Source organism: Heterodontus francisci, chromosome 43, assembly GCF_036365525.1.
Source record: "Heterodontus francisci isolate sHetFra1 chromosome 43, sHetFra1.hap1, whole genome shotgun sequence".
Taxonomy (NCBI): domain Eukaryota; kingdom Metazoa; phylum Chordata; class Chondrichthyes; order Heterodontiformes; family Heterodontidae; genus Heterodontus; species Heterodontus francisci.
The window spans coordinates 24,144,944-24,164,126 of NC_090413.1; the positions used below are offsets into that span (position 1 = coordinate 24,144,944).

Below are 19,183 nucleotides of genomic sequence, written 5' to 3' on the forward strand. Positions count from 1 at the left end.
GGCCTCAAATGCTGGGGGCAGGGGTGTATAGAACAAAAAGGAGAAATGCCATCTAGCATTTTCAACAATGAAAATTACTACATTTCTTTGTCAAGAAACAGCAAAATTAGGACTACATTTCTTATGATAACTGTAAATTACTAATAGTCACTCAAGAGACAAGATTGCATTTAAAATTATTTCTAGTGCAAGTGCATCATGGCTCATAGCCACGATAGTCAGAACATCTGAATCGCCTAAACAAGGCTCATGTTTTTAATTCGAGTCTCAGATTAACATCTCGAGTTGTGAAACCATGCGGACATTTTTTTCTTAAACAAACTCTGAAAGCAAATTCCTGAGTGGACGAGAATATCGAAAACGAGAACTATATTTAATGATTTAAGATTTTTCTCTCAAGAATAAAACTGAAATTTGGAAACAGGACAAAAAGGAGACAAAAGTCAGGACTAAATTTATTAGGTGAAGTTCTGACCAATCCCCAAACATAGACACCACCCCTTGTAAACTGCAAGGGGTTATTAGCACAATCGGGGCAGACCAGCATATTCAAGGTCAACTATCCCAAACAACCTTGAAAGAAAGGTGCAGTAGCCTGCAACTATAGGTCCCCCGTATCCTCCCCATGCAAGTTTCCAATCTCTTCTGCTCTAGGGAGAGATGCTGATAAGTCACTGCATCACTTATCCATTACATCATCTCAAAAGATACACCTGCTTTCACTTCCCCATTAGAAAAGCAAAATGTCTCTGATACTTGACCCCAGCTATATGACGAACTGCCTAACAAGACTCCTGAGTAGCTTTTAAGGCTCTTAAATTCAATATTTGTGTGTTACTGTTGAAAGACCGTTGCTTACTGACCTGATCTCTAATGAGATAGCCATAGTTTTGATCTTCAACCAGCTAAGCTTTCCCACTAGTTCTTTAACTACGTAGTAAATCCTGCTTACAAAGTACACAGACTTAACAAATGAGAAATGAAACCTGCTTCGGTAAATATTATTGGCACGGGGAGATTCACTTCCTCTATGATCAATTGCGAAGTTTCTGGACCCTTAGGCAAAGGACCCAACAGAACTCTGGCCAGCTCAGTTCCCGAGGCCTCGTGGAGGCCAAATGGATGGTATAACTGGGGTTAACCTGAGAACTAGCTCACCCCTTGACAAGGCGGAAGAGGGTGGGGGTTGAGTGGAAGATTCAATCCGTAATCCCTTTGCCTGGAAAAGGTATAATCCAAGAGGTGGGTCAGAATCCTAGAGGAACCGGGTTTTGCATCATTTCCTGCTGGCTGATTAGGAGGTCCACCAGATTTGTCTGGATCCCGTCCAGCCGGAATGTTGGGGGCCATAATAAATAAAAGATTAAAAATAGCATCATTTCTACGATTGGAATAATGGCGTTGATGGCCAAGAGTTTCTGTCAGTGCAGTAACTTTACCATTTTCCTGTCGGGCACCTCCCTCCACCAATCTCTGTCACAATGCAAGCATGCAAACTGTCTTGGACTGCAGGGAATCTCATTTCTCGTTGCTGAGTCAAACATTCGCACATTCTCCTCTGTCAGTGGAAGCGTCCTTAAGCGGTCCACTATTTCCTAGTTGAACACAGAGCATAAACACAATCACAATGCAAACAATTAAAAAAAAAGATACAACAGGGGCATAACATAGCGTTCAATTCTCCTTAAACAGGATGGTAGATGCACACCCAAGGAACCTAGGGGATGAAAGTACATCTCAGAATGGTAGCAGAATGCATTGCATTTGTCCCCTTGTCCGATCTGAACTGAGTAAGCTGATATAACTGGTCTGACTGTCACTGGGTAGGGAAGCCTGGATAACCGAATCTCTCTACACTGACTTGGGTTGCCAATTCCCCAGGATTATCCAGGAGCCTCTAAGAATTGATGATTAATCTCCAGGACATTGCTGTGAGCAACACCCAGGTGACAAATCATTGGGGCATTAAAAAAAAAATAAACTTTTTTCCCCATTTGCTATGATTACTTTTGTTTAATAGTTACAGAAATATTGAAAACGGGAAAGAGGTCGTTTGGACTGACAGTCAAGAATCATCCAATCGGCTTTCCAATTGGCACGGGTAGGCGGGGCCCTGTGAGAATGGCTGTGTCAGGTGACCAATGGCAGGAGGGTGGGGGCAGGAGGTGAAACACTGGCCAAGGAAGGGTCCAAATCATTCAATTCAAGTACTGACATCTTATGGGATTTAGTCTGATGTGTGATCAACTTGCATTACCTTTATGAAGTAATTTGCTAAAGGGAAAATAATTCCCTAGGACTAAGATAGGTCACTGCATCATCTCAAAAGATACACCTGCTTGCTCTTCCCCATGAGAAAAGCAAAATGTCTATAATACTTGACCTCAGCTATATGATGAGCTGCCTTGCAAGACTGCAGAGTGACTTTTAAGGCTCTTAAATTCGATATTTATATGTTACTATTAACAGACTGTTGCTTACTGAACTGATCTCTAACGAGATAGCCATAGTTTTGGTTTATAACTAGCTAAGCTATCCCACTAGTTCTTTTACTACATAGTAAATTCTGTTTACAAGGTTCACAAATTTAACACGAGAAATGGAACCTGCTACAGTAAATATTAAAGGCAAGTGTTTGACTGTTAGCCTTTTGGATTCTCCCAGCCTCCACCACCATCCTAATCTCAATTAGTAGGACAAACGAGGTAAAATTAATAATACATCTGGCTTTATGCCACTTGTGGCATCAAACTCACGACTGGATCATGTACCTGTAGGTCACTGTCATCATCACCTTCACTCTGTGAAGAAAATAAATACAACAGTCTTGTCACACAGGCTTCTCGCACTGAATTTCAAAAAGACAGACATGTGTTTATATAGCACCTTGCACGGCCACAGGACACTCTAAACGCTTTACACCCAAGGAAGCAATCTTGAAGTGCAGTCACCGTTGTAATGTTGGAAATGCGCCAGCCAATTTGTGCACAGCAAGCTCCCACAAAGAGCAATTTGATAATGATCAGATAATCTGGTTTTTTTTTGTGATGTTGATTGAGAGATAAATATTGGCCAGGATGCCTGTGAAAACCCGCCCTGCTTTTTTTCAAAATAATGCTATGGATTCGTTTACATCAACCTGAAAAGGGCAGGCACGTCCTCAGTTTAACGTCTCATCTGAAAGACGGTACCTCTGACAGTGCAGCAGTCCTTCAGTACTGCACTGGAGTGTCAGCTTTTATTTGCGCTCAAATCCTGGAGTGGGACATAAATCCACAACCTTACGACTCAGGGACGAGAGAGCTACCCACTGAGCCATGGCTGACAACGCCCTCATCATTTGGATCATTCAGATCATCAAGATGTCTCAAGTGCTTCACAGCCAATGAAGTACTTTTTGAAGTGTAGTCACTCATGCAATATCGAGGTATGCGGCATCCAATTTGCACGTAGCAAGGTCCCACAAACAGCAATGAGATAAATGACCAGGTGATTGTTTTTTTTTTAAATGGCGCTGGCTGAGGTATAAATGTTGGCCAGGACATCGGAGGAAGAGCTCCCCTGCTCTCCTTTGAATAGTTCCATGGCTGTGGCCTAAAATTAATGGCTCATCCAAAAATTGGCCCTATTTTATAATCATTCGACTCGGACTCCATCCACAAGTGGAAACGCCTTCTCTGTGTCTAATCTATAAAACCCTTCCATTATCTTAAAGAGCTGATTAAGTAACAAAAGATGGCAATTGCCATTGCCTAGAAAGCAAAGCAGCTCAGGGAATGAAAATAAAATCGACTATATTTTTAGACAAGAATCTGCCTCTTGTATCCCCGACTTGTCGGTTCTTTTGGTTTCTCCAAGAGGATTTGTACTTGTGTGCATGGATCTCAGTGTGGCTGAATCTTCACTGTTAAAATGACCACTTTCCAGTTGTTAAGCATCCAAAACTGGGTGGATCATTCTTTGCTCAATTACAGAATGACTTATTGTCATTATTTGAATGGGAGTTTGTCGCTTTGAGGCAATTCTGTTGGACAATCAACCTTTAAAAGCATTAGAAAGGAAGACTTGAAAATAAACAACTTTACCGAAGTCACGGTGTCACTTGTTGACTGGTCCTCGGCACCAACCTCTGCGTCTGAAAGAAAGAAACCTATTGCAGTTATGTTTATCTCAGTAGATCAGTTTTTCCCCAGTTGGATCCATTGATATTGCACAAACTGGCTCTTTTCTTGGGTGTTCATTTACCCAGTAGAGCACCTATTAATCACTGTTGCTTTCTGCCGAAGAGTAACCTCAAACAATCATCGGATTGGACAACTCAAATGGACTGCATTCCTTGTGATCCTATCATAGCATCAGCAAGCTAACTCACCTAAAGAAATGTTGCAGCGAGGAAGTAAACACTTTAGATGGGGGCAAGGACGGAAAAACAAGTCAATAATTTGTTTCCATTAGTCACCCACTGGGGTTAATTGGCTGCTTCAACAGGGATGAGACCAACCTGGACATTTGTTATTATGAAGTTCACCTGGAGACTCCAGACACAGCGAGGGGATGAACAACATATCTTCTGCAAGACTTTTAAAAGAATTGAATTCAGGGCTTTCAAAGAAGTACTGCCAATTAGACTGGTTATGGTGATACCCATTTATAAGTGGTCCATTTGGATAACTGGTCACAGGAATTGCTTCATGCAATAAATATTGAATAATGATAGACATTATTTGTAAACAGGTCCGCCAAATTTTACTCTTCATACTTGGGCTCCTGGAAATTTTAACTGGTGTTTGGGATCATGCCTTGTGATTCCACTCATTTTTACCATAAAAATGGAAACCAGGACCTTGATTATAATGCTCGGAGAGATTGGTCAGTGTTTCTTTGTTCTGCCAATTCTCTCTCTACTGAAGGTGTTGGTTCTTGGCTGGGCACTACCATCGGCTACCCTCCACTAACTCAACCAACAGGGCAGTGAACCTTGGAAGTGCACATCAGGAAGGCCAACTAACCCTCAGGTAAGACAGCCCAGCCCAAACCCTGTCCCGACCCGATGAGCATTGGTCAGAGGTCAGGAATGGGAACCCTGTCCAACTTTCACCACCTTGACCAAAACGGGTGCCAAAGCCAATTGTAGCACCCTCATCGCCACTGAAACCGAGGTCAGTTAACTCAGTGCAGGCCAGGCATTGAATCTCAGATCTTAATCACTCAGGTACTCGCACAGTCATTTGCGCCGGACTTGCTTGTATTTTGTTTTAGTTGCAAACCTACCATCCTCCTGGTCCCTCAGTCGCATGATTTCTTCAGTCACCAGGTTATAGTCATTGTTGTACCTCCTCATCAGAGACTCAGCTGTTTGCACAGGAATGCCCCTCGTGTGAAACATCTCCCTCAGCCTTCGGATACTCTTCTCCAGCTGTCGAGGAAGAAAAGAGAAGCTGTGAGATTTAAAAAAATCTTTTCTTTGCACAACGCACGGGTACAGTTTCACAGACACCAACTGCCTTCTGATGCCTTGTACAAGGCTCCATTCTTCATCTAGGAGCCTGTGCAATGAGTGTCAGCAGCCTATTCATCCAAGATGGGCATCACAGCTCAGCCCAATTCAGTCCTCACTGGACGTCCATGCAGCATGTTGCAGCAGGGGTCACTGATGGTCACATCAGAAACAGACAGCATGGATATTTTCTGCCTTTTCCCAGGGGCACAAAGAGCAATTTTAAACATTCTCATCACTGCCTCACCTGAGATGAGCCACCTCAACACAGAGTGGGGATTGAGGAGGGGCCTTCTTGGTCCATAAGGCTCAGTCTCACTCCGGGCAGTGCTGTTAGCAAATGAGGAAAGGGCATGCACTTAGAGAGACTACTAGAGTAGATGATATAAAGACAAGTGTGGGCATAGTGTCAGGAAAGAGTATCTCTGCAACCTCCTCCAGCCCTACAACCCTCCGAGATCTCTGCACTCCTTCAATTCTGACCTCTTGTGCATCCTCAATTTTCAGCGCTCCACCATTGACTGCTGTGCCTTCAGTTGCCTGGGCCCTAAGCTCTGGAACTCCCTCCCTAAACTGCTCCACCTCTCTATCCTTCCTTAAGCCACTTCTTAAAACCTACCTCTTTGACCAAGCATTTGGTCACCTGTCCTAATATCACCTTATATGGTTCGGTGTCAAATTTTCGTGGGGGAAGAGAGAAAAAGACTTGGATTTATGTCGCACTTTTCCTGACCTCAGAAGAGGCCAAAGTGTTTACAACCCACGAAGTACTCTGAAAGCTGTAATGCCTCATGCTGTGAATTGAAGGAAAATAAACAGTCTTGCTGAGGAAGACGATAGTGATCTGCTAGTATCTCCTTTGAAAGGGTAAACAGTTTTGTTTGCTCACTCCAGTGCTGCCAGTCAGCGTGACATCAATTCACCGAGTTCTGTAAACTTCAGTACAATCGAGACAAAACCTTAACAAACCTGCATAGTGGACTGCTCTGGCCATGTGCCGGGTGGGCAAAGTGACCTACTGCCTCAGAAAGGGAGCTGTACAAGTGAAGAAATATCTATGAAAAGTAGGGAATTAATTCAAAGAAAAGAGGTGCCTTCGGGAAATCTAAAAGTGTCAGGTTGGAGAGAAGAGGGAACTAACACAAAACATGCGACAAACAAACCCTGACTGAAACCCTGAATTGGATTAACCATTAATTTCATCATTATTGATTTCCTATTAAAGCTGTAGAGATATGAGAGGCACTCATTGTCCATGTGCTGTCTCACTTTCTCGCCCACGCACTGATATCTCATTGCTTTGATATGTGGGTGAATTCAGATAAAAGACGGAACATATTTGCATTTATATAGTGCCTTTCACATCCTGGATGTTCCAAAGCACTTCGTGGTCCACAAATCACTTCTGAAGTGTGGTCACTATTGTAGTGTAGGAAAATGCAACAACCAAATTCATGCACAGCAAGCTCCCACAAACAGCAATGAGATAAATCTTTTGGTGATCTTGGTTGTGGGATAAATGTTGGTCAGGACATTGGGCAACTGCATCCCCACCCCCACCCCTGCTCTCTTTCAAATCGTGCCATGGGGTCTGCTGCATCCACCTAAACAAGCTTCAGTTCAACATCTCATTGGAAAGACTGTGCCTCTGACAATGCAGCACCTCCTGAACAGTAAAGTATCAGCCTAGATTAAGTAATTATATCCTGGAGTGGGGTTTGAAGCCACAAACTTTTGACAGGCTGTTACTGAGCCAAGCTGACATTTTGCAGCTGACAATCACCGCTGCCACCATATAATGAGTTATCTTATGAGATGCATGGAGTCCGGTTGGTTGAAGATCTCAAACAGGTTTATTACAGCTAAAATATTATATATGATACAGAGCTAACTACTTACAGAGCTTGCTCCGAAGGTGTTACACTTGGAGAGTGACTCAGGCTTGTAGTCACATGACTGCATCCTGGTACTTGGCTGATTAGTATACTAAGATCTTAAAGGCAATCATATAACAGGTACCACCTACTAAAGCATTTCTAGAAACATGGAAGATTAGGAGTGACAGGGCCCCACATTCAGCCACCAGCCTTCACCCAAGTGGCTCACAGCTAGGGATGAGAGTGTCGCTGGTGAGGCTGGCATTTATTGCCCATCGCTAATTGCCCTAATTGGTGGTGGTAAGCCTTCATCTTGAACTGCTGCAGTCCACCTGGTGAAGATGCTCCCACGGTGCTGTTAGGTAGGGAGTTCCAGGAGTTTGACACAGCAATGACTAAAGAACGATATATATCCAACTCAGGATGGTGTGCGACATGGAGGTTATGGTGTTCCCATGCTCCTGTTGACCTTATTCTTCTAGGCAGTGAAAGGTCACAGACCTGAAATGTTAGGTTGGATCTTGTTCTCCCGCCATAGGAAGTGGCAGCAGGTGAAGAAAATGGCAGCCACCACACACGGGCCTCACGTCGCTGCGATCGTGCATCCGGCGGCTACTTAGCATACGCACGGCGGCCGCCCTCCCAGTCACGTGGCGAAGTAGCCTCACTGACGCTGTTCAAGGCGTCACCTGATGACGGAGCAGGTGCTGGCACCCTTTTTAAAAAGGGTGCCAGCCCTGCAAACAGCACAATATAGTGCAGAGTTCACCCCTTCCCCCACACACAACGTAGTGCAGAGTTCACCCCTTCCCCCACACACAACGTAGTGCAGAGTTCACCCCTTTCCCCCACACAACGTAGTGCAGAGTTCACCCCTTCCCCCACACACAACGTAGTGCAGAGTTCACCCCTTTCCCCCACACACAACATAGTGCAGAGTTCACCCCTTCCCCCACACACAACGTAGTGCAGAGTTCACCCCTTCCCCGCCTCTGTGCCGCCAGCTTTCCCTGGACGGGAAAGTGAAGGCCGCGAGTGCCGCTCATCGTGCTGAAGATCGGGAACTGAAGGTAAGATCGCTGTGGATTACATTTTAATTAATGCAAAGTTAACATGCAAACTCAGGGCGGCGGAGGGGCCGCCACGGAGCTTTCCCGCTGCTGGGAAGATCGGACCCGACAATGCAGGCGCTGGATTCCGTGGTGGGCCACTGCCACTCCGATTTTCCGGCCGCCAAACCCCCGTAACCCAACACCAGGAGGCGAACAAGATCCAGCCTGTAAATTCGGTTTCCCTCCACAGATGCTGCCAGACCTGCTGTGTATTTCCAGCACTTCATTTTTATTCTAATGGTACACTGCTCCAGACCCTGCACTATTTGCAGATTTGAAAGGCAATATGCCAGATGTTAAAAATCAAATTTTTCCCCAAAATATACTTTATTCATAAAAATCTGTAAAAAAATACATGACAAAACAGTTCTAAACAGCACCAAGTCAAAAATTACAAACAGTGCAAAGGAGGTCAGTTTCCTTTAATGCAGGAGTGAGTTGCCTCACAACCCTTCCATTTCATTTTTCATGCCATATATATTTTACAGCACATGAAAATTTTCCCGATACAGTTTGAGGGGTTTCCCATGGATCCAGCCCCTCCGTTCAGCTTGGTAGGGGGACCTTACACAGTGGTCTTTCCCCATTGAGCCTTTGCTGCGGCTGCCCCAAGCTTTAGTGCGTCCCTCAGCACATAGTCCTGGACCTTGGAATGTGCGGGTCTGCAACATTCGGTCGTGGACAACTCTTTGCGCTGGAAGACCAGCAGGTTTCGGGCAGACCAAAGGGCGTCTTTCACCGAATTGATCGTCCTCCAGCAGCAGTTGATGTTTATCTCGGTGTGTGTCCCTGGGAACAGCCTGTAGAGCACAGACTCCTGTGTTACAGAGCTGCTTGGGATGAACCTCGACAAAAACCACTGCATCTCTTTCCACACCTGTTTTGCAAAGAAACATTCCAGAAGGAGGTGGGCAACTAAAAATCTAATCAACCATTATGCAAGGGGAGTGAGCAAAGCCGTGTATAAAGAGTTACAAAAGTGCGCTTGATAGAATCACCAGTGAGGATCCACATTTTACTCACGGTTTCAGCACAATCTCAGTACATCTCCAACTCCACATGATTTCCATCATCACCGAAAACAGATTAAGCCAGTCATCATTACATCACTGTTTGTGGGATCGTGCTATGCGCAAATTGGCTGCCGCGTTTCCTACATTACAAACAGTGACTACACTTCAAAAGAACTTCATTGGCTGTAAAGTGCTTTGGGACATCCCAAGGCCATGAAAGGTGCTATTTAAATGCAAATCTTTCCTTCTTTCCCCTTTCTGCTAAAGGTTTTTTTGGTTTAATTTGGGGTTTTTCTCTCCTCGCCTGAAGTAACCAACTGCTGATTGGGTCGGCACCCACAGTACCTGGTTCAAGTGGCCATTCTTCATTTACAAGTCCAAACAAACAGTTATCAGCAGGCTATTCTACCCTGGTGACATCAGAGCCGAATACCTGTCTGCTGTCCTATGCTGGAAAGTGCTGGATAACAATCAGCAACCATGGCTGTTTCCTCCCATTCCACCGTCCCCTTACCCACTCAAGCCAACTAATTGTATGACCCAACTATTTAAACCTGAGATCAGCCAACCTAGAACAGAATGGGCACAGAACCTGGGATCTTCCTTGTCAGAACCACCTTATATAGTGCATTAAACCACTGAGGTATTCCTGGGAGCTGAATTTGCAATTCATGTAAGCAATAATGAAACAAATAATTCTCTAGCTTTAAGACCACAGCGTCTCACAGATACAAATTGAGAAATGTTGGTACGTCACACTCTCTTGTGTAACTCTATATTCACCATCTCTCCTAACTTCCCTCTCCTCAAACTCATATCCCTGCTCTCCTACAAAAAGAGAAAAACTCTCATCTAGTTGGAGTTGACAAGTCTTGGGAACATACAAACAGAAGGAAGCCATTCAGCCCTTCAAGACTGTTCCACTATCCAATTAGATCATGGCTGACCGTTACCACAATTCCATTTATGTCTCGTCTCCATATCCCTTTATACCCTTACCTAACAAAAAGCTGATCCATTTTAAAACTTTCAATTGACCCCCAGCATCAACAGCTTTTTTGGGACAGTTCCAGATTTCCACTATCCTTTGTGTGAAGAAGTGCTTCCTAGCATCACCCTAAATGACCCAGCCCTAATTTTAAGGTTATGCCACGTTGTTCAGGATTCCCACCACCATTCTCTGAACTCTGATACAAAGTGACCGCTTATATATATATATATATATATATATATATATATATATATATATATATATAACAAAGCATTATTAGAAAGGGTACCTCGATTTCATCTTCGCTGAAGTCTTGATGCATGATGGCCTTTCCGTGCTACAATAAAAATGATCTGAACGGCGTCTGCTGTTCCTTTGCTTCGCACTGCTTCGTTGCAGTCTTGAGTCGTCCTTTCACTTTCAATTTCCTCGTCAGAAACAGCCCAGTCTGCCTATTGGACCATAAAATGGGTCAGAGCTCTTTGGTGCATAAATTAAAGGTAGAACTACTCTGCTCTTATTTTTGTTGCACAACTGAAGTTTTGGCACAGTCAATCATTGGGTGGAGGCGGGGACAGCTTAGCACTTGCATCCTGACTATTCCAGTTTATTGAATTGGGAATATTTTGTCTTCAAATGGTCCTGTAATGAGTCCTAGAAAGACAAGGGATGGAATTTGATCCCGCCACTGTTAGTTTGGTGAGTTTACAAATGTTAATACTACACATTATACAAAAAAAAAAATTTCAGAAGGGGTTTCAAGGACTACAAATGAGATTTTCGCCTTTCATTTGTTGCAGTTTCTAGCCTTTGTATTAATATTCATGCATTAATATTTTAGGACAGTTCTTGATGTGTAAAAAATACTCCATTCAATTAAAACACACAAACCATACACCCTAGATGGCAGGATAATGCAGTTACACTGCGACAAGTTTACATAAGAGGTTTTCTTAAATTGGAAAGGGTACTAACACGTTGTATCAATATGGTGTGAAAATGTCATCATGAAACCGTCTCCCTGTTTCTGTTACCCTATAAAATATAAACATTGGCAAATGATAAGAAAGAAGGAAGATGAATGAACTCTGCTCTTTAGAGCTTTGAAGGGGTTCTGTACTGTAAGACTTGTCTTCAGCCAGGTGTTGCAATGGAAAAAAATAATAAACTGAGACCAAATAGGAACCAACCTCAAAATATTCACCACCAGAGTTCATGTCATTATGGGACAAAAATCATCATTTGGAGAATCTTGGTTCAACTCGCAATCAATGATCCAGTCCAAAGATGTCTTCTTGTATTGAAATAACGTTTCCCTTAGGCCATATCTGTGGATTTATGAATCTGCGTATCACTAAGTACCCACCTCGGGCCTCAGCATGTGCTTCATTGTAAATAAAATACTAGAGAGTCACAATGTGTAGTTTCCTACAGCTTTATTTTTGAAGTATATTTACCTCACAACCTGTATTCTTTGCATACAAAAGATGTGACATAAAATACTTTTCTGTACAGATTAAAGCTACATTTTTGTAAAAAGGCTTGAAATATTATAAAATGCCTAGAAAGAGTCCTTCTAAGAATAAACAACCAAGTAGATTGGCTGTATCTCCGTGTGATATACAACTAATAATTTTTGCTTTTGAGTACATGAAACATTTCAAACAAGTACTTTTGAAATAAGTAAATGTTTTTTTGTTCTTCAATTTGACTTATTTACAGTTTTTTTTAAAATCAGTTAATGCTTTAAATGTACATTCTACTGTTTGAACTGTGCTACTGACCAAGAATGTTGAGAAAAAAATATATAATATATATATATAGGTCCCTCATAAATTCAGTCCCCTCTAAGGCAGGAAATAAGCGCAGCTAACAGACGCGCTCTCATTTTTGCGAGCAGTGTGGGTCCTCTATTTAGTGATTTTTAAATCAGTGTTGCTAGTCTGTTCCACCCTCAGCAGGTGCAAGACCAACTGAACCCTATGTCCCACTCACACTCTGTACTCCGCTTCCCTCCAGTGCTCCCTATCTGTACTCCAATTTATTCCCCCCCTCCTCCAGTTTCCCTTTCCTCCTTCTCCACTCACTTAGCTCACTATCTGACCCACAATCCCATCCCCCTTCCCCCCCAACTCAAGCTCACCATATCAAACTCAATTCCTTCTCCAGGTTTGATACCTGTCTCTCCCCTCCCAACCCCAAATCTCCTAGCAGCCAACTGCCGAGACCCTTTGGTGTGGGCTCCATGGCGAGTTATAAAATAAAAAGTGGATATAAAAGATGTTTCTTAAAAAAAATTATACAAGGTCCATTTCTACGCTCTCCTTCTCAGTCACGTGGTGCAGTGGTTAAGGTTTTTAGCAGAACTGACCGGTGACCACAATCCTGTCTACATCCTGTATGGGATCTGGTAAAAGGTTAGTAACTACTCCTCCCCCAAGTTCCCTATTTGTAGACAAACGGGTAACACTATCACGGTTACTCTCGGGCAGGGATAAGCATTCAGGACCAGATTCAGAGATGGAACAGTCTGATCTATGACTCTAAGACTTGAAACAAGCCTAGAGCAGGAGAGGGAAAACCTCCACCTACCAACCAGGGGACTGACCTCCTCCCCCCATCCCCACCCATGCCCCGAAGCCAAATTACTCTAAAGGGGCAGATTGTGATGCTTATCGCAGCTCTCAGATACTTGAGTTGAGCACCATTCCTTTCAAAGTCAACTTTCTGATTCCAACTTGCGAGCTTCAGGCTGTTAAAGAGTGGCTTTTGGACTTGGTAAGAATCCTCTTGATCCTAAACTAAATGAACAGGCTGCAAATAATCTTCCCTGATCTAGGGAGGGGAATGTGGGCCAGGAAGACTTTATCCTTGCTTATCCAAAACGCTCAAAATTAAATTGGAATAAGCTTGAATTTCATTCAGAAAATTTACCGATAAATGTTGAAATCTCTCATCATTCTTTCTCTGTCAGTCTAACAAGTAATGTTACTTTTATTACTGCGTTGCCATTAGCAACCATATTAAATTTTTGCAGTAAACCCCATATGTTATTACGGTTTTGTTTCTGGCTGTGGGCAGTTTAATTGAACGTTATTGAACCATCAAGCTCATGTTTTCTTCAAGTTGATTTTTTAATTAAATTAATACTGGAAAACAAAGTCTGTTTGCACCTAGAGGTGAGGGCCAGCAGTGCAGGAAAACAAATGCTCTTCAGTCACAAAGGGTATCAAGCCCTTCACAGTCAACCTAATTCAACCCCAGCTTTGCTACTACCAAAACTTCAGCTTATTTAAGGGGTTTGCAGTTCTTGATTTTTCAATGGCTTCTCGCACTGGGTACAAGGTGGGTCAGCAGTGCTAAACTTATGGTTACCAACCCTCCAGAACCGTCCTGGAGTCTCCAAGAATTAAAGATTAAACGCCAGGATACTCTGAGCAAAACCAGGGAGAAAAAGCCATAGGGACATTTAAGAAAATAATTTTTCTTGTTTTCTTTCAACACTTTTGTTTTTACCTATAAAAATCTCAAAAATGGGGAAAGCACCTGTTTGACTAACAGTCAAAGAATCAGCCAATCAGGTAACAAAGTTTTGTGATTGGTGTGAAATGAAGTCATCATAAAGATGGACATGTTGGGCGACCAATGGCACGAGCGTGGGGGTGGGATGGTTGGAGGTTACACGATGAAACTTCATGGAATACACCCAACCAGAGGTGACCAGCCTAGCTGAACTGTAACTGTCCAGGCTTGATATGGATCATTAGTGCCCAAATTTGAGGTGGCAATCCTTTTGGGACAGTCCTGTTGCAGGGCAGTCATTGGACACAATGCAGAGACAGGAGTTCGGTGGCGGGGGGTGGAGAATAAAAAGGAAAAAGAAATACAACGGTGTCAAAAATTGAAACCTCTTCATCTATTGCTTGCACAGTCTGATAACTTCTTGGATGGCTGGTCCCACACATTTGTGCAAACTCTTTTGGCTTAAAAGCTCCATCAACAATTGCAAGACATCGCTACCTTCTTTCTGATGGATACACTGCAGGTAAAGTTGGCAAACTGCCATATTGACTGCCTCCACCAAACGCAGCAACCCCTCTGTACCCAAGGCTACTTGTGAGCATCTTGTGGCACCTGATATTGCTGGAGTGACACTGACTCTTGGTGTGACTGGCATGCAGGAAGGAATGCAGAACTGGCAGTGAAATTGAATACTGTTTTTCATTGCTGAATATCATTAAGTTCAAGGTTGACCGTCCACTTCAAATTAAGATTGGACCTGTAATCGTGTTCCTAATTGTATTGGATTATTAAACATAGGATTTTTTTTTTTTTAAACAGACAGATTTAGGTGTTAGCTGTTGCAGTATCTGTCACTGCGTTCACCAGGACTGGCTTAACGAGACTTCAGAAATCTGAACTGAGCTGGATATGGATGGGACTTCAAAGCTCTGGCCTGGAAAAGGGGTGGTACAGCCCATTTCAAAGCCCCACCTGGGCCAGCAAGGCCCCTGCTCCAATTAAGCAAGTGCCTAGAACAAATCTTTCTGATCAGTGAACCTAAGCCAAATCTTAGATCTTCACAGACCCACAAGATTCACTGTCAGTGATAGAGCTGGGTTATCTGCTCAATGCTGTCAACGGACTCATTTTTAACAGGTTTCACATTTTCCAGCTGTATTAATCAGTCACCTTCTCTTACAGAGCAATAATCAACCGCACCTTCCAACAAATTACACCCAATTAAAAAGTACAGAATATTTGACATTTCTCTTTTTTAAAAAAATTACAATTAAAAATAGGCAAAGTTACGTGACACAGGAGTTTTGCAGAAAGGTAAACGTGAATTCATAAGGTGTCTGACATTTTAAGACTTGGTCAGTAAGTAGACTCTCAGAGAACAGAAATGACGACACACTGAGCAATTTTAAACTGCTTGCTCGAGTGAGCCCTGCTCTGCTATGGTCGATTTAGACTGGGTTGGGTTTTGAGGCAGAGGTTTGTTCTATGCTCTGGCCTTCCTAAAACACTTGGACAATTCTTGGAAAAGTCTCACAAGCTTCTTCCCTATACTGGAAGAACTTGACATTAAAAAAACAGTGTTCCTTTGAAACAGTTAAATAATCATACAATGACACACTTGGCAGCATCACAATTTCCAATGGCAGTATGTTTTAGAAAAGCTTATAGAGGGTAAAAAACAGAATGAGAAATAAGTTGCATTAAAAACTCATAATTACTTTATATATAATGAAATGATGGGATGTCCCTACACTTGAGGCTTCAATGGTTTGAACAGTTTATTTTTAAGCTTTTGTGTTGCTTGAAACACAATTTCCTCAGGGATTTTTTCAGCCGGTTATTCTGGAATGGTTACTGATTGCAGGTCATTAGAAAGCCTTTGGACCATGTGCGAGTCCCGAAGAGAAGGAACTGAACTTACTGTAACAGCTAAGTTAATGAGGTGTGGGGTGCACCTTATTCAGGAAAGGCAGTAGCAAATGTAGTATCTGAGTCCTCTTGCCCAAATTCTTCTGAGGTAATTTCTCGGGGTCCTTCTCGGTGGGTTGTTGCAATCCCAGACAAAAACCTGGCAAAACTAAAGTAACAAAGGTTGCCCGAGAGTCCCAGGCTTCGGTCAAACCAGCAATAGGCGGGAGAAGTCCAGTACTTCGGAGGGGGAGAAAAAAACAAGGGCTTTTAAACTCTCAGCGACGCATATTCGAAGAAGAGAACAATAAAAATGTAACAGCTTCACCGTTTATCAAGCGGCCCCTGCAGATTCCCCAATACGTATGGTAAAGGCAGTGACCACAGTGAGACAGAAATAAATTGAAAACTTTCCTTCTCACCATTCTTTGAAAAGAAAAAATAATCTTTTCTTTGAAATTCGAAACCAAAAGACAACCTCCACTGTGGGTCCAGCCGGCTTTACTGCAGAGCCGACTCATTCATGACTGTCTCTTTAAGATGATGAAAGGAGGAATAGCAACAAAAATAACAGTAGCCCAGGTCCTAATATCCTCTAGAGACTTTTCTTTGTTTTAATAAAAAGAACGAATGACTTATTTTATGCAAAAACTTGCATTTTGGTCGCTTGATCAGTCATGTGCTGCATTTGAGCCTGATGTCCAATTATGGCCGGGCTGGGGGTAGAGTCTGACCAATCAGACATGGAATGTGGAGATGGACTGGACCACTGTTCGGGTGACTCTGGTGATGGGGTCAGGTAGGGGTGCTCATTCTTCAGGTGGAGGTAATGCTTGGGCGTGTTGTCGTGTCCTGATTTGAAGCTGTGTTTAGAAGAGGGAGTCAGGTAATCCTCAGTAGTGGTGTTGCTATGCTGCTTGTAAAATGTTGGCATGTTAGCTTGCAGAGGAGGCTGGGCTTCCTGTGGAGAGATCGCCTGGTTGCAATGGTCTGGTATTCGTGCCATCTCGCTCCTCAACAGGCTCTGCTGGATGGAATGACCATTGGTGGAAGGGGTGCACCTCTGCTGTGCCTGCGGAACTTGGGAAATTGTCTGCTGCTCGACTGGATTCTGGGGCTTGACTGGACTCTGCTGGTTGATCATTTGCGGTACATTCCCCATGGACATGCGGCTCTGCAGCACCAAGCCATGCTGCAGGACTTGACTCTGCTGGCGCATGTTGGCATGCGACCCAGCAGACTGTTGCACGACGTTGATTACAGAGTTGCACTGCGAACTGGGAATCCTGGTTTGCCATTCAAATGGTACAGTAGTGATGGGGCTCACCATGCCAACGTTAAGACCAAGGCCACTGGCATTCAGAAGGCAGTTGGGCTGGCCAGTGACTTGTGACATTGAGAGACGAGGCTGCATGTGGCTCATGGACAAAATGGCAGTGTTCTGAGCAGCATCTCCAAGATCACCAAGTCCAGCCAAGGAGACAGTGAAGGGGCCTTCAAGAATACCATTCACTGGAGTGTTGGTGAGCACAGACAAGGAGCCAGTGGGATGTAAAATTCCAGAGGACGTCATGACTGGGGATGTAGGGTTGGTAACGTAGGCACGCGGCGAATCCAATGAGTCTACCGGAGACAAAGTCACCGAGCTTTCCATGAGGGAGGCTTGGCAATCCAAACTCAACTTTTTGTTCCTTGCTTTCGGTTCCTTCGAGTCCTTGGTCAAGTTGCTATTATTCCCGGAGCCTGAGTTCTTAGAGCTAGGCCTCCTTGCTTTCTTTCCCTGGGGCGTTTGCTTTAAGTTGGTCATGTAACTGTTTGGTGGGCACATGAGGGGGGACATTGAATGGCTGCCCATGTGGCTGCCTTGCCCCTGAGGGCTTCGGACAGCATTGTACTCATCTAGCAGCTGCACGATGTCGTGATGCATCCGTTCCTGTGCAATGTCCCGTGGCAATCGGTCCATGTGATCTGTGATGTCTCGGTTGGCAAAGTGATCCAACAGCATCTTTGCAGCTTCAAAGCTTCCTTCCCGGGCAGCCAGGAAGAGTGGTGTCTCCTCCTGAAAAATATAGGTTTCCTTATTGTAAGAACGATTATGAAAGGATCTCACTGCTTCACACCACAGGAGATATATAGAGGGTATTCTAACATTCGCCAGAATGATAACAGGGCAAAAAAAGTTATAACAACAGGACAGGTTGCACAGGCCAGGTTTGTAGCCCCTTCAGTACAGAAAATTAAGGTGGATCTAATTGTGGTGTCTAAGATGATTAAAGGATTTGTTAGGGTAGATTGAGAGAAACTATTTCCTCTGGTGGGAGAGTTGAGAACAAGGGGCTGATATCAGGAAACCCTTCTTCATATAAAAGGTAGTGGAAATAAGAAAATCTTTCCTCCAGAAAGCTGTTGAGGCTGGGGGCAGGGGGGGGGGGGGGGGGCAACTGAAAATTCCAAAACTGATATTGATAGATTTTTGTTAGGCAAGTGTATTAAGGAATATGGAATTAAGGTACAGATCAGCCATGATTGAATTGAATGTTGGAACTGGCTCAAGGGGCAGAATGGCCTCCTCCTGTTCCTAAGGTGCAGCATAATGTGAAACAGTAGTGAAATGATAATGGGACTGGCCTAGGAACCCACAGGTCATGAGTTTGTAATCCAGCCACGGAAAATGATTAAACTGAATTTGGTAATTATGGTCATTTGTTGCCTGGCACCAGAATAAAAATTGACCATTAAGCTGTCACGATAGTTGTAAGATAAAAAAGACCTAACTAGTTCTCTAATGTCATTGAGAGAAGTGACGGACCCTGCCATTCCTACTCCTCTTGGTGTAGTTGAGTAGACTAATGCCCTGGCATGCCATTCAAGAAGGTCCACCATCTTCTGCAGGAAACTAGGGATGGGTAATAAACGCAGCCTAGCAAACATCATCCACATCTCATGGACAAACTTCAAAAGAAAAACCCAGCTGAGTTAAGCGGCCACAATTTCCATACGAACATCTTGACCATCAAGGGGAAGAATCAAAGACTGAGCACTTAATAGACAAAAAGGAAATAAATATATAGGAGTCACCACTGGGCCGTTCTCGTTTTTGCCTGGGCAGCTGGTTAGACATTGCACTGGCAGAGGTCGTCTGCCCTTCCTGTCTGGCAGGAGGTGCACTTGTTGGAAATGGATTTTAGCTCGTTATTGGGTTGGATAATTCAATAATAAACTATCCATTCATGGAGCCAAGATTGAAGAATTGACAAACTGCC

The 19,183-nt window shown here is 43.6% G+C and overlaps 2 protein-coding genes across 3 annotated transcripts in view; both read right to left on the reverse strand.

The window, feature by feature from the left end:
- The window catches only part of LOC137355721 (microfibril-associated glycoprotein 4-like), a 46,990-nt gene extending 36,073 nt beyond the window's left edge, over window positions 1-10,917 (reverse strand). Inside the window, exons 1-5 of the mRNA XM_068021179.1 lie at window positions 10,780-10,917; window positions 5,272-5,416; window positions 4,086-4,135; window positions 2,772-2,801; window positions 1,440-1,595 (exon numbers count right to left, since the gene is read on the reverse strand). Of these exons, the coding sequence (XP_067877280.1) occupies window positions 1,440-1,595; window positions 2,772-2,801; window positions 4,086-4,135; window positions 5,272-5,416; window positions 10,780-10,812 (414 nt within the window). The 5' untranslated portion in view covers window positions 10,813-10,917. The remainder of the gene's footprint in view (window positions 1-1,439; window positions 1,596-2,771; window positions 2,802-4,085; window positions 4,136-5,271; window positions 5,417-10,779) is intronic.
- Window positions 10,918-11,909: 992 nt separating this feature from the next.
- Window positions 11,910-19,183, reverse strand: part of notch3 (notch receptor 3) — a 360,298-nt gene continuing 353,024 nt past the window's right edge. For both annotated transcript variants that reach the window (XM_068021188.1, XM_068021187.1), the window contains one exon: window positions 11,910-17,979. In XM_068021188.1, coding sequence (XP_067877289.1) covers window positions 16,561-17,979 — 1,419 coding nt within the window. In that variant the 3' untranslated portion in view covers window positions 11,910-16,560. The remainder of the gene's footprint in view (window positions 17,980-19,183) is intronic.